We start from the raw sequence: 23,912 nt of genomic DNA, 5'->3' as shown, positions 1-23,912 counted from the left end.
AACACATTAAAGTTGGGATGCAGTGTCCCAGGTTCACTCAACCCTTCCCCTTTTCCCGTGTGTGTCTACTTTGGCTGTGCTCCCTGGTGGCAGCGGTGGTGGCAATGTTGGTGTGTGGGCCTCCCAGGACAAGGGGAAAGTGAGTATGCCCTTCTCTTGCCTCCTGCCAGGTGTCTGTAGCCTGGCACCAGCTCTGGCCAGGTCTGCAAGCAAGGGATCTGGAGATGTTCTTTTCCAATTTCTGGATTGGGAAATAGAGGCAAATTCTGGGTACTAGAGTCAGAACTAAGACAAGGCTGAATCGGGAGAGTCTGGGGTCCTGAGAGGCAGAGACCTGAAACCCTCTAGATCGTGTGGGGAACTGGGTGTGTGTTCTGGCCAGTTGTTTCTCCCTGTGCCTCAATGTTCCAGGTACCCTTGGAGGGACTGAGATCCTGGGGATGCCTGAAGCCTGGCTGCATGGCCTGGCCACCCCGATGCCTTTGTGTTCTCCATGGCAGGACAGCAAGGCCGAGGAGAATGGCTCCGACATCTTCATGCACTCCATGGTCCCACAGCTGGAGCGGCAAATGGAGACCACCCAGAGCCTGGTGGACTCCTATGTGGCCATTGTCAACAAGACATGGGACCTCATGGTTGGTCTCACGCCCAAGACCATCATGCACCTCATGATCGACAGTGTGCATGCACCGCCTCATGGGGGCAGGGGGCTCCTGTGCCACTGGGCATGCAGGTGGCTGTGTTGGCCTGGCAGAGAGGACAACCAGCCCTATGGGACCAGGTCCAGGGAGAGGGGCACAGTCCAGACCAGAGCTGTCCCATAGAACTATAACGTGGGACTGGGCACAGTGGCCCATGCCTGTAATCCCAGCACTTTGGGAGGCCAAGGCAGAAGGATCGCTTGAGCCCAGGAGTTTGAGACCAGCCTGGGCCACATAGTGAGACCTGGTCTCTACAAAAAAATTTTTAAAATACCTGGGCCTGGTGATGGCACGTGCCTGTAGTCCTAGCTACTCAACAGGCTAACCTTGGAGGATCACTTTGAGCCAAGGAGGTTGAGGCTGCAGTGAGCAGTGATCTTGCCCACTGTACTCCAGCCTGGCAACAGAGAGAGATCCTATATCCAAAAATTAAAAACTGAGTAGACAGGTGTCCTGGTGGCATGATAGGTCCTGGGTCCCCCCCCAGATCTGTGACCTTGGGCAGATGACTTTTCTTCTGGACCTCAGTGTCCCCATCTGAGTGAGAAAAGGTGATGGGGAGGCGGGTCTTCGAGTCTAAGCAGTGTAGAAGCCACATCTGAAAAGCCATACTCGGGGCTCCAAGTCCAGCGTACAGTCCCAGCAGGACCTGGCAGGGTGGCCAGGGTGGCACAGGCATCAGGTCCCAACTTCCTTCCCGCTTTGCCCACTCTCAGACCAAGGAGTTCATCTTCTCGGAGCTGCTGGCCAACCTGTACTTGCGTGGGGACAAGAACATGCTGATGGAGGCACAGCGGTCATGAACACAATCAGCACACCCATGGGGGCCCGTGGACAACTCCTGGCTGCAGGTGCAGAGCAACCTAGCTGGATGCAGGTACCAGGGCTGGCCCCCATGGCCCCAAAGCCCCCCAGCCTCCGTGGCGGAGCCTGTGGGCTCTTGGAACAGGCTCCATGCCCAAGCAGGCAGACATGGTGTGCCCTGAAGTCGTCACAGAGGGCAGAGAGCTCGCGGTTTATGGTGTAGGGGCTGGGAACTTGGAGGGCGTTGTGTGTGGGGCTCGACTCTGAGGTGGCCAGAGGCCTAGGAATGTCATCCTGGGCACAACATAACTGTTGTGCAGGCTGAGTCATGCTGCCAGGGCAGGGTATCCAGTTCCCAGCCTGGGAGTGCCGAGAGCCAAATCCACTGCAGAGCAGGGGTGATAGTCAGGGTCCCACCTCCTCTATCTGTTGGCAATCCAGTGGTGATCTAGGATAAAATCTTGAGAGTCCCATACACATGGTCATCCCACAACACACCTCACAGGCCAGGCAGGAACACACAGCCCCCTTCCCTCCCTCCCAGGTACCACCATAGCTGCTGGTGTGTGACTGAAGGCAGGGTCCCTGGCCCTTGCTGAAACACTACCGCCAGCCAGCGGGCTCATGCACCTTGGCCTGTTGCTCCTAGGGGTCACCTGGGCTATTCAGCCAAGGGGACCACAGTCCCTGCTGGCCCAGCTGAGCTCTGCCTTGCAAGCCCACCCACCTCCCCTGCCACAGACTCTCTCTCTTCTGCTTTTCCCAGCAGGAGGGGTCCAGGCTCACCTATGCCACCTGCAGCCCCTCGCAACCAGCTGAGGCTCCCCTCTTAGACTTATAAGCCTATGGCCAGTGGCATATGCCCTTCCTGCCTCCCCCAGGGTCCTTTCAGAGGGTCCTGGGCTTTCTGACCACCCAGAGGGGCCTCTGGCGCTCACTCCAGTCCATCCATCCCTTTTAGGTTCACCATCCTGGGTCAAGCAGTGTTCCTTCTCTATCAGGCCTGGTGGCTGTTGGGTGGGGATCCCCAAGGTGAGAGGTGGCCCTGGGCCAGCGGGTTGGAAGGGAGGGTGACCAGAGAAGAGGGAAGCCTGAGAGGGCTGAGCATTGGTTTGAACTGTGGGTGCACTGCCTGGGTGCCGTGGGAGAGGCCAGTGTGTGTGGGCTGGGGAGGGCCGCCGCAGCCCCCCAGGCACTACCTGTGAAGCTCTGGCTCGTCCCTCCATCTTCCTCCCCTTTTCCTTCCAGCCCCTCTTTTCCAGGAACCTTGCCACACCTGCACCTGCGTCCTCCCCTCCCCAGCCCTCCCACAGCTGCTGCAGCATGCCCGCACTCTGTGCTTGCCTCACCAGCTCTCTGCTCACTTTTCTCTCTCCCGGTTTCTCTCTGCTTTCTCTCCAACTGCCAGCTGATCCAGTCAGGCAAGTCCATCCCATCCTGAGAGCCCCAGGCCCCACTTTGACCTCTAAACAGATCCTCCTCTTCTCGGAGGCCTCCCTTTCCAAGCCTGCCTGGGCGGGTGTCCTGGACTTGACAGTGGCCCCCCAGCCCAAAGCCAGCCCCCTTCATCTGTGACTTAGCCTGTCGTAGTGGTGAGCTGACACATCTAGGTGTGACCATTGCTGAAAACTTGTGCCCCCTGTGGTATGCCCCTGCCCTGTTCTACAAATATCTATAAATACTCATATATATATAGATATATTCACACCTACACATGGCCGACCGCCTCGCCTCTAGCACTGGGAATCAGTCACCGTGCTGTCCTTGTGGAGTCTTGTGGCCCAACAAGAGGAAGGTCTCCCCTGACACTGCCCCTCCAAAGTGTGCCACCTCCAGTGAGCCTCCCTGTCATGCCCGGCCTGTGGACAGCCAGCCCCCGCCATCCCTCCCACCCCCCACCAAGCATGGGGGTGCTGTGCAGGCAGCCGTGTGGCCTGAGAGTCTCTACCAGTCCTGCTGTCCCTCGGCTGAGAAACAAACACATTTCTGGATGACGGGGAATGTGTCCTCTGCTGGCTGTGTTCTCTGTGGAGCTCAGGGAAGGGGAAAGCCAAGCCATTTCTAGGGTGCTGTTGGGAGGAGTGAAAAGGCCACATCCTTTCCAAGGGACACTTTTCCTGGAAAGCCCCTGGAGCTTAGCTGGCTTTTATCCTGTGAAGCTGGCTCTGGCCACTAGGGGGCAGGGCCTTTAACTCAGCCTGGAGGAGCCTGCGGGGCAGCCAGCGCTAACAGGCCACCAGGTGCACTGGAGGGACAGACAGAACAGGCCACCGGGTGCAGACAGGCGAGGGAGGCAGGGGGATGGAACAGAAAATGCCTGGGGTGGATGGAAGTCGGTGCCCTTGGGTGCTGGTATCTGCCTTCCTGGCCACCGCTACATGTTGGCTGTCAGGGCCGGACTGTGCCCTACAGGCACCACGGCAGTCCCCGTGAAATCCACCAGGTGTCACCAGGCAGCATACAGGTAACAGGCCTGGAAGATCCCCAACAGCCCAGCTGGACATGCTCAGATACTCTGGGGCTCCTCGTTCAGTGGCACAAACTCCAGAATCCAGTGAGGGAAACGGGAACCCACCAGGCTGAGCAGTATGGCTAAATCCATTTACTCCAAAATGAAAAGCAAAATAAAGGGGAGTCACATCACCAGGGAGCCACAACCCCATCCCGGCCTCCTTCCTCTGTCCTATGCTATCAATAAATAAGCTTCCCAGCCACAAATAATGATTAGAACCTCCTCCTCATATGCCAGCTCCAACCTCCACTAGGTACGATACAGGGGGTGGCCCTACCCCCTGGAATATACAAAATGTTACACAGATACTATATGTACACTGGGGAAGGGGGTCCACCCCAGCAGCCCGTGCCCTCGTCTGCTCTACAGTTAGCCCCACTGTCCCGCCTCAGCTGCCTCTCTGAATAAGAAGATGGGAGCCCCCGAGGGAAAAGTTGCTTTGGTGAGAGTAGGGAGGCCATCAGGCCTCCTCCAAACAAACCAGCTCCACCAGCCTCTGGCTCTTCAATAACAATCAGCATCATCCAGAAATTGAAGGACTCAGCCCCGGTCAAGGTGGCAAAGGGTCTGTTTTCCTCCCCCCATTAGACAGGGGTCTTGTCTTGCTACCCTAACGGTAAAGGGGTGACTGGGAAAGGGTGGTAGGAACATGGTGGGGGAGGAGACTCCAGCCCCACTTCTCCAGGCTTATGCTGACAGGGGCCTGCTTTTATTTATTTTTATTTTTATCCCATGACTTATTTTTTTAATCCCATAACTTCTTTTTCATAATACTTTTTTTAAGCTTTTTTTTTTTTTTTTTTGAGACGGAGTCTTGCTCAGTTGCCCAGGCTGGAGTGCAGTGGTGTGATCTCGGCTCACTGCAAGCTCCGCCTCCCGGGTTCACACCATTCTCCTGCCTCAGCCTCCCAAGCAGCTGGGACTACAGGCGCCCGCCACCATGCCCGGCTAAAGTTTTTTTGTATTTTTAGTAGAGACAGGGTTTCACCATGTTAGACAGGATGGTCTTGATCTCCTGACCTCGTGATCCACCCACCTTGGCCTCCCAAAGTGCTGGGATTACAGGCATGAGCCACCGCGTGTGGCCCTTTTTTAAGCTTTTCATAAAACTTTTACTTTTCTTCCACAACTTTTTTTGCCACAACTTTTCCACAATATTTTTTATCCCATAACTTTTTCATCCCACAACCTTTTTTATCCCATAACTTTGGTTTGTGTTCTTTAAATAAACACACTTGCATAGTTACAATTTTATAAAAATAAAAACCGATTATCTCATGCCAAGCATGCCCAGCATTTGCACAGTCTCAATACCTTTAACACCAGAGTTTTCAAGACACACAAAATTTTAAGGCAAAAACAGCACTTTGCAACAATTTAATAATTTATTACATTACAGTAGCATCACAGTAGCAGTCAATAATACCACTTTAGGCAACAGTGTTTCAGTATTTCCATTATACATTCTGTTTATAAGAATTCACAAATTGGTAAAAGTCATTCTAAGAAAACTTGGCAAATAAAGCTTTGCATTGGAATTGGCATTTCTTTCTCTACTTTTCCTTCCCCCAGTTTCTTTCTTTTAAACTACGGTATTCATATTTTAAAATGTTTTAAATTATTTTAAAACTTAAGATAGCAGTTACATTTTTGAATAGTTATATTCTTTTAAAATGACTAAGATAAAGTTTTAGAGAAACTATATTATGGATAGGGCTGATTTACATTTTCACCTTTTCTAAATATCAGCTTTGGTTTTAGAACTGACTTTTTTTCATTTCTGGAAAACCTATCAGGTTTAATCAAATACTTTAAAAATGATTATATATTGCAATCTTTAAATATGTTTTTAGTTCTTTACTTCCTACAGAAATTCAAATTGATTCAGTTGAACCCACACTTTAAAATTCTATGTTTCTGATTAAACTCTAACCTTCTAATGTTGCCTTCTAAGCAAATTGAAAGCTGCCTCATACTGAATGAGGAAGAGAACAAACACTTGGCTGAATGAGGTATTGCAAAGGACCGCATGCACTTTGAAGAAAGACTTAAATTATTGTCACACGATTTCCATTCTATTTAATTTTTCTTAAATATATGACAAAATGCCTACACAAAGAGTGGTATTTCAGTTAATATAGTATATTTATTTTCCAGACTGACATTCAGCTTAAATATGCCAGTGCGTGATTTAATCCATAGGTACCTGATGAACACATTATTGTCAGTTTGGTTACAGATGCTAAACGCTATCTGAAGATCATTCCTAGTCATTTATATTTATCAGGGTAAAAGTTGAGTGATTTGAACTATAAAAATACTTTTGAAATAATTTATCAATGTATTAGGTAAATCCAGTTTCAGAATTATAAAGAAAAACTGTTAGACCAAATAAGGTGGCTAATTAACAGTGGTATGATTTCTAGCCCGAGGGTCTAAATTGGACTTAAACTATCTTTAAACTGAGCTCAAAGAATGCAAAAGTGGCAAGTTCAGAAAATAAAAGGCCAGAACAAGACTTTAAGTCCATTTTAAACCCTCGGGCTAGAAATCGCACTACTGTTAATTAGCCACATTAGTTGGTCTAACGTTTTTTCTTTATAATTCTGAAGCTGAGTTTATCTAATACATTGATAAATTCATACAATTTGGAAGAGTCAGTTGAAGTCACAAGGACTTAATATTTGCACTCTTTCAGTGAATGCAGGCACATCTGTTATTCCATCTGTAAAACTGTATTATTGCTCTCCTATTAATGTCATATTTATAAAAGCATCATGAGGATGCCAAATGCTAAAAATGGAGATGGTCTAGTAACTAGAAATGCCCACTCCAGAGAGCGCACATACATCTCTCCCTGCATCCTAATAATGTGACGTATATTGGAACACAGACATTAGAACTTCATGAGGTTTTAGCTGTTGATTCTTTCCCAAGCATCTTAAAGTTATGATTTAGGCAACGTATGACTGAAATAATTCATTCATCACGTATAGGCACATTAACATAAATATGGCACAAAATATGCCTCTAACTGAAACCAAGAGGTATAAAAACATATTTCACTCTTTGTGAAGAACTTTGTGAGGAAACATAACTGTGATTGTATAGACACTTTTCCTCATAATACTTTGACATTCACAAACAGTAGATTGCACTGCGGCTTGTAAACATTTTAAGTTGCATAAACTTCCTTGATTTTCATATGTAGTATAATACTGTCTACTAAAACTCCTTTTTGTTTCAACTAAGTACTGTCACATATATTGGTTTATAATAATGGTTGTTATTATTTTTAAAGTGTTTTCCATTCAAAGAAAAGAAGTAAATTCCTATGTCAGAGTAACCAATGTGGCTGACGAATAGGTATTAGCCAGAGAGGTCTAGATGGTAAAAACCAATCTTCTAGCCTCAAAGAAGCTCCATGAACATAGAGGAAGGCCAAGTGTCACACAGCTTTCCTTCACTCGAACTCATTCTTGACTAGAGCCTGTATGCCTCTTCCAGGGACATTTAAGCTCTTAAAGGATTTCTTACGATCTTTACTAAATACTTTAAGAAGAATGCTAACTAGTGCCCTTTTGTGTACTGGGACATATACTCATGTGATTAAAACAGGTAACATGAACTCTGACTTTAAAATGTAGATATAAATGCTCTAAGCTAGAAAAGGTTTTCCACATCCACAGTCAATGATGGGAGCCTTTCATTCCTCAGAAATAATCCCTTTTTAGGTCATCGAGAAAAGGTACAACCGCTGCAGCTCATGATGCAATATCTTCAAGAGCCCAGAGCACATACAAATCCTAAGGGAACTACCATAGTACAGCGCTCATTCTTGGCACCAGAACACATGAAACACTCTATCCTGCACACACCTGCCAGAGCAGGCCACTTTCCTCTTCCGTGAGATTTAAAAAGCTCCCCAAAATGTTATTATTCCCATCCCCAATACACAGAAAATAGGAGAAAGGCTGTTTCCAGTTCTCAGCCTTTAAACAACTCTAAAGGTCAGTACTCACAGTGGCATATTACAAAGTAATAAACGATGCGCACTTGAGGGCAAACCACATATTCAGCTAATGAAGAGCTCACTGTGGTTAGGATTCAATCAAACATAATAGCAGAATATAAGCAAATTTTATCTGAATTCTGTAATGAATATACATGCTGCAATAACATTAAAAAAGCATGGCAGCCTGTTCCAAACTAGTAAGAATAGTTTTGTGCAAATAGTGGGTCTTCGTGTGTTTGAATTCTCACCACCTAAAGGCAAACTCGATATGCATGCTAATGACCTACAATTATCAAATTAAAAACAAAAATGCTAAAGGATGCCAGAGTGAACATCAGGGAAAGACCAACTCTCCCTTAACTTTTTACAAATAAATGTAAATGGTAAATTAGAAACACAAATAAATGTGAGTGGCTCTAACATTCAAATGGAGTAAAAGAATTGTGTAGGAGATTAACCCCATCACTTTTTGTTGTTGTTTTAAATTTCTTGACCAGCTCTTAGATGATGATGATGTTTATCTCCCTGTTCTTGGCTGCCCGGTAAAAGAATGGCATGCAGGGTTTGCTAGGCAAGCCTGGGTGCTCCTGGGTGTCCTGCATTACAGGAAGCAGCTGCACGATCTGCTGTGCAGTGGGGTTGTCATGGGGAGAACCCTCCCTGGCCGCTCCTGGTGCAGGCTCCACGCTGTTGTCCAGGCTCACCTCATAAAAATCTTTGGAGAGAAGGAGGCGGGGGTCTGAGCACAATGCAAACCTCTCCTGCTCCTGCCTGCCCACCCCGCCCGAGGGCTCTACTCACCATCCTGCTCACCGGCAGCCCCAAGTTCCTGGGGGGCTGGGGCCCCTGGAGCGGGCCCATCAGCAGGGTTCTGGGCAGCGGTGAGGAATTTGCCATGACCTTCGTGGTTACCCACAAGGGACAACACCAGCTCTTGCAGCTCCAGCAGCTTCACCTGAAGGGAGGGGTGCTCAGCTCCCACCCTGGAGCCTGCGCCAGCACCCATGCCGACCCCTACCCCCGCAGAGATGTTGCATGCCCTACCTTGATCTCCTCCTGGTTCCGGGCCAGCCTGATGACATCCTCCATCTCCTGGTGCCGCGTGTTTGGCACTGCCCCCTGGCTTTCATATACGGTGAAGGACTCTCCTGCGAGAGGACAGGGCTCAGACACTAGGGTCCCTCCGATGGCCCTGCAGCTCCCCGTGCCCGTGCCCTGGCCTCCCGCTCACTCATGCCATCTGTCGCTCCAGAGGGCTGGATGACTACCAGTTGGTGCGGGAGTCCTGACCTGCTCCCTTTCTGATCTGGGCCAGTTCATTCATCCTTAGGCAACCTGGTGGCCCCCTGCTCCCAGGAGATCACCATATTGATGCCGAACTTAGTGCAGACACCCGGTTGGCATAAATACCAGCTGTTCTAAAGGTCTCTTCCAACCCTTCAATCCTATGCTGCTAACAGTCCCCCATTCCTGCTGGGGCTCTTTCCTCTTCCTCTGAGTGGTCTCCTGTACCTTCTCCAGGGAGAGCCTTGAGGCTCAACTGGGTCTCCAGCTGTTGGTTCCACTGGCTGGCAGCTTCTAGGTGCTCCTAAGGGGACAGGAAGCAGAGTGAGAAGGCACAGAGGTTGCCAGGTCATCCCCCTCGGGGCCCCGTCCTCAGCAACTCCGTCCCCTGGGTCTCCTGCAACTTTTGGCGGGCCATCTCAGCTACCGCTTTGCCCCAAGCTTCCTGCTGCTGCAGCTGGTCCACAAGCTGGGTGTGCAGCAGTAACTGCCTGTGCAGCGCCTCCTTCTCAGAGGTCAGCTGCTGATAGGTGGCAACGTACTGCTGCAGGTGACCCAGGTACTAGTCTCACTGCTGCTGCAGACTCTGAGACTCTTGGCTCTTCAGCTCCACCTGCAGGAAGCCCTGGGCATGAGGGCACATGGTGGCTGGCTTCCAGATTCTGGGACCATTAATAGGGTAGCGAGGGCACTGTGGGGCTCTGTCACCTGCCCAGGACCCTGGTCCCTTGCTCCAGGCCTAAGAGGCTTCCTCCCTTGCCTAGAACCCCATACCTCCCTCCCCAGCCTCAAATCTCACGTCCTTCTTCCCACCATTTAAACTGTAGGCCACAGACTGGTGGAAAAGCAGAGGAGCCAACCACCATCTGCTAGTGTGCTACATGCCTAATGCTTTCCATGTATTCTCTCATTCAATCCTCAGCGCCTCTGCAAGGAAAATGCTAACTTCCTTTTGAAGTTACAGAAACAGAGACTAAGAGATGAAAAGTAGTTGAACGGTGACCAGCGGAACCCAGGCCAGAATCCAGTTTGAATCTAAGGAGGCTTTTTTGTTTTGTTTTGGGACAGTGTCACTCTGTGGCCCAGGCTGGAGTGCAGTGGTGCAATCTCAGCTCACTGCAACCTCCACCACCTGGGCTCAAGCGATTCTCATGCCTCAGCCTCCTGAGTAGCTGGGATTACAGGCATGCGCCACCATGCCTGGCTAATTTTTTGTTGTTGTAATTTTAGTAGAGGTGAGGTTTCGCTATGTTGGCCAGGCTGGTCTCAAACTCCTGACCTCAAGTGATTCTCCTGCCTCAGCCTCCCAAAGTGCTGGGATTACAGGTGCGAGCCACCATGCCCAGATAAGGAGCCTGTTGTACCACTGTCTCTTCCCCTATGATTGGGGGGCTCCATGCCTCTAGCTGGGATGATGATGTCCAGATCTGAGAGGAGCCCAGGGCTACCCACCTCTAAAAGTCAGAGGGCAGGAAGCAAGAAACATTCATAGGGCTGCCCTGGAGGGTGCTGGGGTCACCTGCCCCCCAGCTAGAGCTGCCTTTGGCCTGGCACCTCCCCTCCCCAGAGTCTGGTGCCCGCCTCCCAGCCCTTCTTGGATGGGGTGGAGGTTACCATCTCCTTCACCTCGTCTAGCTTCTCCTGCAGCTCCTTTACTCCCTGCTCCGAATGCACTGCGCTCTTGTTCTCGTTGTTCTGCACAGAGAGAAGTAATCAGTGGCGACCCACTGCAGCTGGAGACACCAGAACTTGGTGTCTGCCTCCCATGTCACCGGGAAGGGTGGAGACAGGTTAGAAAAATCATCCCTTCTCCCCCACAGCCATCAGACGAGGGCCTGATGAGCTGTAGCTCACAGGTGCCTTTAGAAGTACAATTTCATGTGAGGGCTACACTGCCCCATTTTACAGGTGGGGAAACAAAGGCCTGGAGGGACAGGGATGAGGGCAGGCTCCCCAGGTGGGGCAACCCACCAGATCCTCGAAGCCGCGCTGTGGCTCAGCCAGCTGCTTGTCGAGCTTGTGGTTCTGGGAGAGCGCGAGTCTCTCCTCCTCCTTTCGCAGCCTCTCCTCCTCCCTTCGCAGCCTCTCCTCCTCCTTTCGCAGCCTCTGCTCCTGCTTTCGCAGCCTCTTGCCCTGCTCCCGTAGCATTTCCTTTTGTTGACACAGTCTCTCCTGCTCCCGCGCCCTCTGCTCCTCCTGCTCTTGGAGCCTCTGCTCCTGCTCCTGGAGCCTCTGCCTCTGCTTTTGTTCCTTGCTCAGGAGACTCAAGGCCTGATTGTTTTTCACCTGGGATTGGAGCTTTCCCTCCAGTACCTCCACCTCCTTCCTCAGCTGTTTGGCCTCATCCTGTAGCTGCTCCACCACAGAGGTCACTGCTGGGGGCGCCAGGGATGGGGGCTCAGCTGAGAAACGAAGCAGACAACAAGGGCCTCTGGATTCCCCACCCCCCCCACCCACCCACCCCTCAAAAAAAAAACCCTCCTCTTGATGCACAGCTCCTCTCAGGGTTCCCAAACTTGGCCTCACTGCTAATGATGCGTCGCACCCGATGGTAGCCAATTTCCAAGCCACTTTCACAAGAGAGCACTGTGGGTGGCTGACAATGGGCACTCCTTCCTCTTTGCTGATGGGGACCCTGAGGCTTATGGAGATGACAAAACTTGCCATCTCCTGGCACAGACCTCTTTCCCTCTGCCTCAAAGCCCTTCCATCCACCCACCTCCCTGGGGCATTCTAAGCCACCCCCACAGACCTCTGATGCCAGTCCTGCTCCCAGGTCACACCAGCCCCATCTTACCCATCCGGTTTTGGAATTCCGACAAGCTCCTCTCCAGCTCCTGTATCCGATGTATGTCGCGCTTCTTCTCCTCCTTCAATAGGAGAGTCTGCCCAAATCACAGGGGAAAGGGCTCTGGAGAGAGGGGCTGGTGGCTGGACAGGCTACCGTCTCCCTCTCTGCCCCCATCTCCACAAAGCCCAGACCCATGACCACCTCTGGCTGTACTATTCCCATTTTACAGATGCCCAGAAAGATCCAGTGACCTATCTAAGGTGGGGGGCTGAAGGGTCAGGTCTCACCTCCACTGATATTTTCCTCATCCTCTCCTGCCACCGGGCTCTCTCTGCTTTTATACAATGTGCATACTCCTCTCTTTGTAGATGGACTTGTTTAAGTGACTCTGTCACCTGCAAGAAATGGGCACAGAAGTTAGGAAGGGCTGTCACTGGTCCTCACCTGCTCCTGGCCACCTGGGGTATCTTCCTTCCACATCCCTCCCTCTGCAAAGCCTCACCTGTGTTACGTGGGCGTTCAGCAGCGCCCCCTCCTTTAGGGTCTGCTGTAACCGCCGCTGGAGGATCGCTTCACTGCAGCTCGAGGACTGGATGGTGAAGGGTGAGAAGTTTCGATCTGGGGAGCCCAGGCAGTGCCCCTTAAAAGGGCTAGGGCTAGGCTCAATATACAACTCGGTTAGTAAAGATCAAGGCATTTCCAAGCCCGTGGCCTGGTTATTAAAAGAACTCAGTAAAGTTGGAGGGGACAGGGAAAGAGATTGAATTTACAGCTGGCTAACAGAGGCCCAGAGAGATCAGATAATATTGCTATTGTTATTGCTGTTATTACTACCACTGTTTGAACTGTTATGGAGTGCTTCACCAGGTTCCATGCTAGCAATCCCATCTAATCCTCACAACCACCATATGAGAGTTACTAGGATTACCTCTATTCTGTAGATGAAAAACATCGAGTGTTCGAGGTTAAGTGCTTGCCTAAGATCCCTTAGACAGAGCTGGGATTTGAACACCCAGGTCTATCCTATTCTCTAAGCCCATTTTTCTTGCTGGGGGTGGGGGCACAGATAGGAAGGGGGAATTTAATCTTTTGTTTGCTTTTTGAAAGGATGATACATTCATATAGTCCCAAACTCAGAAGGTACAGAAGGGAGGTGTCTCCCAGGCACCCTGTTACTCTCTCCTGAGTTTTTTATGAATGCTTGCAGATGTTTTTGTATATTATCATAGTACACACACACCTTTCCTCTCTCTACAGAAACGGTAACATACTAAAAGTACGCTTCTGTACCTTCACAGAACAACTACCCAATACCCCACCTAGGACTTGTCCAAGGCCACAGCCAGGAAAGGGCAGGGCAGGCACTTGGCCTCTGAGCTCTGCATCCAGTGCTCACTCCCCACAGTGCCCCCCAACTCACCCACAGCAGCTGACTCAGCTCCAGGCTGCCTCTAACAACCATACACAAAAGTAGTGAGAAATGAGCATGCTGCCTTCTGGCAGACACTCCATCCTGCAGAAGGACCTTTAGGCTCACTCCTCCATCTGGGAAGCCAGGCTGCCAGGGGATGGGGCAGCTGGTTGGACTCACCCTGTCCTCTTCCCGCTGCTGTGTAGACACAGCACAGAGAGCCCGCTCCAATTCTTGAATACGCTGTAAGGAGTATTGCAGGCGGCCAGCCAGATCCTTGGACTCTTCTGTAATGAGAGAGGTTGAGATGGGGCCCAAAAGACTCCCCCTAAAGACCTGTCAAAGTGCCAGGTTGAAGGATGATGGGATGCCCAGATTCCCACCTTCGAAGTGTCGGGCAGCACGTTTAGTATGGTAAAGGGCGGTCTTCAAGTCTTCCTTTTCCAACGTGAGGATGTTGATTGCCTGGAATTGAATGTTTGGGAGAAAAGCCAAACAAGTGCTGAAAGAGAAGGAAAGAAACATTCTCCAGAGGACAGGAGAAAGATCCCCACCCGCCACTCACCTCTAACTGCTCCGTTTGTGCTTTGTGTATTTCATTGTTTGCTTTCTTTGCCTGTAGGAAGAGGAAGACAGAGCTCTTACCACAGGGAGGCAGAGATGGCACAGCAAGAGACACAACCCCAGAATGCCACCAATGCCCCAGGACAGGCCCACCCATGGGACCAGGTTATCAGGGACCCTGTGGGGATGGAGTGGAATCTGAGGGGTGAGCCTTCTTCCCCAGGCTGGGAGTGGGCAAGATGAGACTGGCACCTCTACATCTGAGTGCCCCCCAAACCCAGCAGTCATGTTGTGAGCAAAGAAATCATGTTACTTCTTCTAGCTGATGTTCCACTTCTTTCTTCTGCTGTTTGTGTGGGGAGAGTCAAATTCAGGTGACTGAGAGTGGCCCCCTCAACTCTATTCCCCAGACCAGGAAGTGGTAGGCAGGGGCCAGCAATGGATTTTAAAGGCAACATTCTCAGACCCAATGGCAACACAAACTGGTCAACTCTCCTCAAGCTCCCAAGGACAGAGGAATTGGGTCTTTGTTGGTTTTTGCCCACAGCCACAGAACTCAGTCTGAATCTGGATTCTCTTGAAAGGACAGTAACATAAACCTCTAGAGAGGGAGTCTCAGGAAGACCCACCCTTCTGCCAGCTTGTGATTTAGAAAGGTGCCTTCATTCAACATTAACTGAGCACATACGGGCCAGCTATGGTTCTTCACAGCAGATATAGGATGGAAAAGGACAGACAGGAGCCCTTGGCCCTGAGCTTTCCATTCTAGGGGCCTTTAAATCTCAGACTCTCAGAGCTAACAGAGACCTTTGATGCTCTACCTCCTCCAGAAACACGAACCCAAGGAGGACAGGTGACTTGTCCAGACTCAAAGCAAATTAGGGACTGAGTCAGGGCAGAAATACAGGGCCCCTGACAACCAGTCAGGCTAGCACTTCCCTGAGAGATGACAACCCCAGGGCGTGTGTGGCAAGGACTGGAGCAGGGGTGTTTGGAGAAGAGAGAGTCGGCAAAGAGGGCAGCAATAGAAGAGCCATGCTGCATGCTCCGTGCTCTGGGGTCCCTCCAGATGAGGCCTGGGTGCTCCAGCTCCCCATTTGCCCTGGGCACCAGGGGCCCCCAGCCCCTTTCTTCAGGGACCCAAGGGGAAACTAAAGCCCAGGATTGGCAGCGTGGAATCAGGGGACCCCACTGGACTCTTATCAGTGATTCTATGTTTTCATTGAGTTGATTGATTGTCATGGAGCTTGACTGCAGGGCTACTGCTAGTTCTTGGTACTGGCTCTGAGGCACATGCAGAGAGGAGGAGTTGGAAGAGGATTGTGGGGAGAGGTAGAGAGAACAATCATTAGGGCTGGGGTGTGTGTGGGCTGTCTCAGCTGGCGGAGGGTCACCCAGCCCCCACTGTGAGAGGAGGTTGGAAGGCTGGCCTGCAGAGTCACTGCACCTCAGCCCAGGGCCTCTTACTTCCAGATCTTTCAGGGTAACAGATGATGGCAGGAGTAATAAAAATGAGAAATTAAAAAAAAACTTACATGGGAAACAGTTATGTATACAGAGAAGTATAAAAACAGCAAGGAGCCGGGCACAGTGGTTCACACACGTAATCCCAGCAGTTTGGGAGGCTGAGGCTAGTGGATCACTTGAGGTCAGGAGTTCAAGACCAGCCTGGCCAACATGGTGAAACCTCATCTCTACTAAAAATACAAAGATTAGCCAGGCGTGGTGGCAGGTGCCTGTAATCCCAGCTACTCAGGAGGCTAAGGCAAGAGAATCACTTGAACCCGGGAGGCAGAGGTTGTAGTGAGCTGGGATCGCATCGCTCAACTCCAGTCTGGATGACAGAGTGAGACTCTCTCTCAAAAAAAAAAAAAAAAAAAAAAAAGGCCCAGATCCCACATGCCTCCTCTGTACATTATTTCCAAATTACTTTTAAACTTTTAGGTCTCACCATTTCCAAGATGATAAAAGATGTGGGGAAGGAAAAAGCCCAATCAATCAAGCGCGTGAAGAAGCAGAAACAGGCTGAAGGTTAATGGCAGCAACATAAAACAAGGCAGAAGCCAAGTATCCCCCAAACCAGAGAAGCCTCAGGGCCATGCACAGCTGCAGACAGCGAGCCAGAGAGGGGTCTTGGCACTGCCTCACCTTCCACTTGTCCAATGGGGGAGCGCTACCCCATTGGAGTAGTTAAGGTTGGACACAAGCACCTTCAGAATGTCCTGAATCTACAGGAGGTGACAAGGGAAAAACAAGGACAGGGGGAAAGACAGAAGTTGCTTAGGGAGAAGCAAGAAAGTCAGGGTAGGAGGAAGATGTGGGTTCAGGAAAAGGGAACGCTGAAGAAGAGCAGAGGAGATTAAAACCATGGCCTGTGCCATTCTTCCAAATGGCCACCTGCTGCCTTTCCAGGGACAGGAACAAATAGATGGAAAAGTCCCCTGAGTGAAGCAGTCACAGAGTGGAGTCAGCTGACCAACGCAGCTCTTAATATGCTCACTGGACCCCTCTCCTCAGGCCCAGGACATGGGTGATGAATCTGGTAGAGCTCCAGACCTCCACCTCCATTAAAAAAACAGACTCCTGGGTAAGAGTTCACTTGAACTAAGGGGGCTCCAGCTAAAAAACAAGTTTGAAAGACACTGATCTTATCCAGTATCATCTCATAGAGGAGGAAACTGAGGCCCAGCGGAAGAAGTGATTTTTCTGTGGTCACCCAGCAAGCTGGTGGCAAGTTAGACCTTCTCTTGCTCCTAGTGCCTGGGCCTCTCCTCACTACAACCTGGGCCCCCTTCAGTGACTCCTAAAAGGACAGCCTTATGGCAAGCGGCTGTACTCATTAGCCTAGCTTCCCCTTGAGAGTGGGGATCAGGAAAATCAAACAGCAATGACCATTTCCTGGGTATCCTGGATGTTTACAACAGGCCACATACTAGGGGTTAACATGAAAACAACAACAATAAGGGATCTCATTTAAACTTCACAAATGGGAGTCAAACAATACTACCCTTATTTTACAGATGTGAAAAGAGAGGCCCAAAGAGCTCAAGCAACTTGCCATAAATCAGATCCCTAGAAGATGGAGAAGCAAGATTCAAACCCAGAATTCTTAACCAGTACCCAGCAATCTCAACAATCACCCTCTACTGCCCCTTGGGCCCCCTGTCACCAGGAGCCAGGCCAGCCAAGACTCACATCCCCAGGTGAGTGGCAACCACTAGAAGTGGTTGTCTCAGGGCTACTGCCAGTTTTTTTCTTTTTTGTCTTCGCTCCTGCTGGAACAGCAGGGCTGTTCCTCTGCTGATATTCTTTTAGCTGTGGGAAAGAAGAGCAGTAATACTCATGAGAACTACCGGCCCCTACAGCCACACCCTCCTTACAGTTTTTGCAAAATACTCTTACACACCATCTGATTTAATGCCACCAACAACTGTACAAGGTGTTGTCACAATCACTTAGTGATTGAGCGGGATGGATATTATGGCTAAAAAAAAAGTGGGGGGGAATAATGGAACTTAAACTCAGTCTTCTGATTCCAAGCTCTGGGGTTTTGCCACGAATCAGCCGCTGCCAGGGACCAAAACCAGAGGCAGAGGTAGAAAAGTAAACATTACATAGGCAGGAACTACACGCTGTGTGGTTTAGAGTCATACATCCTCACATGTCTGTTAGTGGGAAGAAGTGCACCAGTATCTCCCAAACTTTTATATCAATGTGTCCTCATGGCAGAAGGCAGCTTTTTTGTTAAATCTGGGAATTTATCAGAAAGAGGACAACCCAAGTCCCTTTTCAGAGAGAAGTCTGGTATACTCTTAGAAACCTACGTGAGGGTCATCCCTAAGTACATTAATGTTTTTTCTCTCTCAAGAGAATCAAGGGAAACTGATGCTTCAGAAAGATCTCCCACATTTATCCTGTGGCACTCAATGTACCCCAAGTTGAGATGATATGAGGAAGATTCAAGCTGTCAAGTTCAGTTTCCCAAGATCTATTCCACAGAAGATGAGCAAATCTCACTTCAGAGACCACTGACTGAAGGGCAGTCTGGTCCCAGAACCGTGGAGAATTAGAATATGAGGTGGAGAACTCAGAAAAAAAAGTTAAAGTCTCTCTGGAGAGTCAAAGCCTGGGAGAAAACCAAACCAAACCCATTCTCCCATCACCACCCAGAGATACTGTCAATGTTTTGAGCTCACAGGGGAAGTAGAGGCTTTTCACACTGTCCATGTCTATGTGAAGGGAGTAAGGCAGCCTGAAACCTCTTGCTCTAGGTCCCATAGTCCCCATTTCCCTTCTAGCTGGAAATTTGTGCTGTGACCAGAGGAACCAGAAATGGGGTGAGAATGCTTAGGGGACTGGGTTGTAAAATCAAAGGCCGGTCTTGCAGCAGTAATGACAGTTCCAGGGGGATTGTGACATCACTACATTCCACTCCTCCTGGGGGTGGGGGCAACCACATCGGTGCAATGGCTGAGTTGCCAATCCATGATGGGGGAGGGGGGCATATGGCTGGGACCCAGGTCCTTGGAAATGCCAGTCCAGAGAGCCCAGGGCTTGGGTCAGCAGGAGGGAGAGCAGAGTCTGCTCAGGGAACCCCAGGAGTCACCAGCCCAAAGTCACCCAGGGATGACTGGCGATGCTGGGGGTTGGGGCTGGGGGCCCAGGTCCTTGGAGAGGTGAGCCCAAAGAACCCAGGGAGGTTGGGCTTGGGGTGGCAGGACGTGAGGGCTGAATATGGAGCAGGGAGCCCCAGCAGTCACCCGCCCCAAATCACCACAGGGTGACTGGCGAGGGCAGAGGCTGGGCTGCTTGCTGAAGGGGCGGGGCTGACTGAGGAGACTTTGGTTGGGGGAGCCCAGAGGCACCGGGGTGGGGGGGCGAGCCCGGTGTGCCTCAGGAGTGATATGGACTCTGGGAGTGGTCTTGTCATTGGAAGGAATCTCTGGCTAGGTTGGGGGGCCATGACCTTTTTCTTGGCTTTTTACCTTTTTCTTGGCTGCTGCCAATTTTTTCTGTCGAGTTTCTTCTAACATCATGGGGTGGGGAGGGAGATAGGGTTGGGGCCACATCAGCGAACACCTCCAGTCACCTACCAGGCAGCTGTGTGACTGAGCCAGAGGAGGCGTAACCAGGGCCACACTAGAATGCAGAATAGGGGTGTGGCCTTAATGCTCCAATCCCATTGGTCAATGAGAAAGATGAAAGGAAAAGGAGGCGTGGCCAGGCAGCACTGTGTCCAGGGGAACCTGTGACATCACAAGGAATGCTGCCCATGCAACTGCTGTCCCCGCCCACTTGGGGAGAGGGGCGGGGCCTGCCTAATCCGGGAGAGGGGAGGGCCGGCTTTTGCTTTAAAATGTTAAAAATAAACTTTAAAATATATATGTGTTTATACTTTATATATATGTGTGTCATTGTGTGTGTGTCTACATGTTCCTCCAGAGCTGTCTTCATTATCCAGCTTCTATGCATGGTCTATGATTTTGGCCTACATTTTTCATCTTCAGATGGAGTATAAGAATTACCAGTATTACCCCAGTTAAGACACAAATCCTATAAAAATGGAAAATCCATAGCATGTTTGATGATTAATGAATGAAGTGGACTATATTAGCCAACATTCCAATAAGGTAAAATAATCACAATGATTTCTCTGTTTTGGAAAAAAACATTTCTCTTATTCTCCTACATGATTAAGATTTTTTAAAAAAACAGGAAACATGTCTAACATCTTCAAAAACACAAAGCTTTTGGGCCGGGTGTGGTGGCTCACACCTGTAATCCCAGCACTTTGGGAGGCGTAGGTGGGTGGATCACCTTAGGTCAGGAGTTCAAGACCAGCCTGGCCAACATGGTGAAACCCCGTCTCTACTCGAAATACAAAAACTAGCCAGGTGTGGTGGTGGGTACCTGTAATCCCAGCTACTCGGGAGGCTGAGGCAGGAGAATCACTTGAACCCGGGAGGCGGAAGTTGCAGCGAGCCAAGATCACGCCACTGCACTCCAGCCTGGGTGACAGACTGAGACTCCATCTCAAAAAAAGAAAATAGTCAAAAATAAATAAAAACACAAAGCTTTCCATTTAATAAGCACTCAAAGCTCTTTACTGGTTTAAAGCATATACAAGGCCTATTTTTCTAGAAGCACCTGGTCTCTCTAAGCCTTGCAAGTGAAACTGAATTTCTCACTTGATACTTGGCTATGACTTGCAATCATGAAAACCAAGAATTGTGTTATGTCACTGTGTATTGCTTGTTACCTGAATTCCACACTAGGCTGGGATCAAGGGTTCAATCTTTCATGATTTGCTCCATAACCTGTGAGCTTCTTTTCCCACACCAAACTAAGCTTTGTTCTAGAGTTCTACAATTTACAGTTAGTAGACAAGAGTGGTTCTCAAAAATGTAGTCTCTGGACTAGCAGCACCAGCAGAACCTGAGAACTTTTTATAAGTGCAAATTCTCAGGCCCCACCCTGGACCTGGTGAATCAGAAACTCTGGAGTAGGGCTCAGCAATCTGTGCTGCAGTGATCCCTCTAGGTGTTCAAGAACTTTCGGCATACAGCAGGTAGAAAAACGTGTTTCCTTCTGTAGGTCCAAAGCCAGGGATACCATATGGTCTGTCTTGATATGAAACAATGGCATGCAATTAAAAGACATAAATCTCCTTCCTACTCCCACCCTCCATCCAATGTGTTTTATTTTTATGAGTTAAATAAGAAAACAAATGACAATCAGAGATTCAGCCTAAAGAGTATATTTACAAGTGTCAGTTCTCATCCAGTCTGATCTCATACAATACCATTTACACCCTCTTACCTCTCAAGTTTTTTAAAAAGTGTCTTCACAATGTAAGTCTCAGGCACACTAGCTGTTCTATAATAAAACAGCAAGTAGATCAGAATGTCCAAACTTACTAGAGAAGAAAAGTGGAATCACTGGCTGTATTTTCAAATTGCATTCAACAGGAAATGTAAGTTTTGAATTCTTTTCACCTTCACACTTCCAAGTTAATAGCATTAAATCAGAATACTCCATTCTTCCAAAGCCTCTAGCCAGGCAAAACTTTACTGTATTACTTCTTGCTTTCAATGGATATAAAGCAGAGTCCTGCTAGGCAGATTTTGTATACCTGCAAAGATGCAGAACTAACCAGTTCCATCTATTCAATATTAAAACAAAAGTCCTGCAAGTATTACACTCACCTCGGATGGTGAGTGTAATACTTCAGCACTAGCAGCAAAGCCTCAAATATAAAAAGATACCAAGATCACCACTAGCAAACAAAATGAGCTCTCGGCCGGGAGCAGTAGTTCACGCCTGTAAGCCCAACCCTTTGGCAAGCCAAGGTGGGAGGATCACTTTAAGTCAGGAGTTCAATACCAGCCTGAGCAGCATAGTGAATTCGCATCTCTACAAAAAATTTTAAAAATTAGCTGGGCGTGGTGGCACACACCTGTAGTCCTAGCTACTTGGGAGGCTGAGGTACAACAATCGCTTCAGCTCAGGAGTATGAGGCTGTGGTAGCTATGATCAAGCCACTGCACTCCAGCCTGGGTGACAGAGCAAGATCTAGATAATTACAGTCTGTCCTGCTCCTGTTTATGTTAAAATGCTTTCAATCAGCAGGATCAAAATTAAGTGAAATGTGACTTGGGAGCTTGGCCAGAAAATAGGCAATGGAGAAACAGGCACTTCCCACAATAATAAAAATGGCCAATAAGCAGATAAAAAAGATTCAAGGCCAGGGCCGTGGCTCACGCCTGTAATCCCAGCACTTTAGGAGGCCGAGGCGGGTGGATCACCTGAGGTCAGGAGTTTGAGATGGGCCTGACCAACATGGTGAAATCCCATCTCTACTAAAAAATACAAAAATTAGCCAGGCATGGTGGTGGGCACCTGTAATCCCAGCTACTCGGGAAGCTGAGGCAGGAGAATCACTTGAACCCAGGAGGCAGAGGTTGCAGTTATCTGAGATTGCACTGTTTGCACACCAGCCTGGACCATAGAGCAAGACTCCAACTCAAAAAAAAAAAAAAAAGTTTCAAAAGCATTACAAACCAAAGAAATTCAATGAAAACAATGAGATTTTCTCCTTAAATATCAGCAAACAACAAATGGAAGGGGGACACTGGAGCTCTGCCCCTGTTGGGAGTATAAACTGAACCAATTTTTCTGCAGGATAATTTGAAAATTTCTATTAAAAATCTTAAAACTATTTTATGTTATTTTCCTCCAGAAATTCTACTTTATGAATTCAGCCCCAAAATGCTTGCTTGCGTCCATTAAAATATATATATAAGAAAATTTACTTCTGGGGTGGCAATGATTAACTTAATATACATCGAGCTTTTAAAAAGGTGATGCCAAGGATATATTTACTGCCATAGAAATATGCCCAAAGCATAGTGACAAAAGACTATATATTACGATTCTACTTTTTAAAATGTTCATATGCATAAAAAAGTATAAAAAGCAGCAAACCAGAAGGCTTTCAGTGGCAAAATTAGACTTTTCTTCATATTTTGTCTTTCAAATTATTACAAAAAGAATGCAATTTTCTTTATAATCAGGGAGAAGTATTATTTTCATTTATTTACATATAAATTTCTTTTCTTTTCCTTATTTTTTCTCATGTATGTATCACACGTACCCTAGAGAGCTTGAATCCCTACCCCTTGAGGTAAATCAGACCACTTCTGTCTCTATCAACTTGCCTTTTTTGGACATTTCAAATCAATGGAATTATACAATATGTGGTCTCGTGTCTGGCTTTTTTACTTAGCTAATGTTTTTGAGGTTGGTCCGTGACATATAACAGGTTTTTGGTAGTTTGTTCCTTTCATTACTAAGTAGAAGTCCATTGATGGATATAGCACATTTTGTCAGCAGAGAACATTTAAACTTTGATTTCAACTTCCTATGGTCTAAATGAAACCCTTGGAACACAGGACTTACAGCGAAAGCTGCTGTGCATGTCAAAATAACTACTTATCAGAACCAGCTTTGTCATCAGGAGCCTGAACTGCTGCAGAAATTTTTACCATTTTGCAACTTTCTTTTTACAAGCAACTTTTGTGCTACTACATACACATCAGGACTTCTGAAGCATCTGATACATCCATCTAGTAAGTATGAGCACGTGTCTGAGTGGACAAGTAAAACCATCTATGCTACACTGCATATTTTTTCCTCCCCCAGACTGGACCAGGGAATCTCTCAACTTTCTAGAGTATCCTCTCTCCATTGACAAAGCTGAACAGTATTAAAGATCCTGCTGCCTTTGTTAGGCAGATTTGGAGGGGAGGCCCAACAGCAAGGGTGGAGAGGAAAAAGAGAGGGGAGCTTGTGGAACAGGAAGCCCCCCGGGGTCTGCGCATGGCTCCCAGCTGTTGAGGATGTTGTGGATGGGGAAGTGCTGATGGTGTCCCGAGGCAAGCCTAGCACCTCCATTGGGCCCAGAAGGTCTTCACTTTGGACCCTTACCCACGTTCCAGAAGTGTTTACAAGCTGTTTTTGCTTTTGTTCTTTTCCTAAATAATCATTACTTGGTAGTTAGTTATTAATCTTTCTTTGGGAGAGGGATGGGGCTTTAAAACTGAAGAACATAAATTTTATTAAAATATCAAAAATGGAAAAAGGTTACTTTGTAAACAATTTGCTATACAAACCAAATGACAGCTGTTGAGAATCTCAATAAAATGTTAAATGCATTTGCTGCTGTTAGAAGAAATAAAAGACATTTTGAAGAAATAAAGAAAAAATGCATTTGCTGGCAGTGGTACCATTTGCCTAAGGTTGGGTTGCCGTGTCATCATACTGTGGTGGGG

General features: G+C 48.5%; 2 protein-coding genes across 2 annotated transcripts; one reads left to right on the top strand and one right to left on the bottom strand.

Annotated features, from left to right (window-relative positions):
- The first annotated feature begins 476 nt into the window (after window positions 1-476).
- Window positions 477-1,504, top strand: LOC100592936 (putative GED domain-containing protein DNM1P34). Its single transcript, XM_030815126.1, has 2 exons — window positions 477-680; window positions 1,418-1,504. Exons 1-2 carry the CDS (start codon window positions 477-479, stop codon window positions 1,502-1,504), a joined length of 291 nt encoding a protein of 96 aa, XP_030670986.1.
- A 7,028-nt stretch (window positions 1,505-8,532) lies between these two features.
- LOC100592597 (golgin subfamily A member 6C-like) lies at window positions 8,533-19,151 on the bottom strand. The gene is made up of 17 exons (XM_030815125.1): window positions 19,068-19,151; window positions 17,278-17,397; window positions 15,286-15,366; window positions 14,396-14,434; window positions 14,084-14,134; window positions 13,902-13,983; window positions 13,699-13,805; window positions 12,610-12,696; window positions 12,395-12,502; window positions 12,114-12,201; window positions 11,288-11,718; window positions 10,943-11,011; window positions 9,545-9,620; window positions 9,264-9,296; window positions 9,077-9,180; window positions 8,834-8,987; window positions 8,533-8,747 (listed from the first exon to the last, which is right to left on the bottom strand). Exons 1-17 carry the CDS (start codon window positions 19,149-19,151, stop codon window positions 8,533-8,535), a joined length of 1,929 nt encoding a protein of 642 aa, XP_030670985.1.
- Window positions 19,152-23,912: the final 4,761 nt, after the last annotated feature.

This window comes from Nomascus leucogenys, chromosome 6 (genome assembly GCF_006542625.1).
Source record: "Nomascus leucogenys isolate Asia chromosome 6, Asia_NLE_v1, whole genome shotgun sequence".
NCBI lineage: Eukaryota > Metazoa > Chordata > Mammalia > Primates > Hylobatidae > Nomascus > Nomascus leucogenys.
Note: the sequence above shows the minus strand (reverse complement) of the source record. Positions and strands in the feature narration are given on the sequence as shown.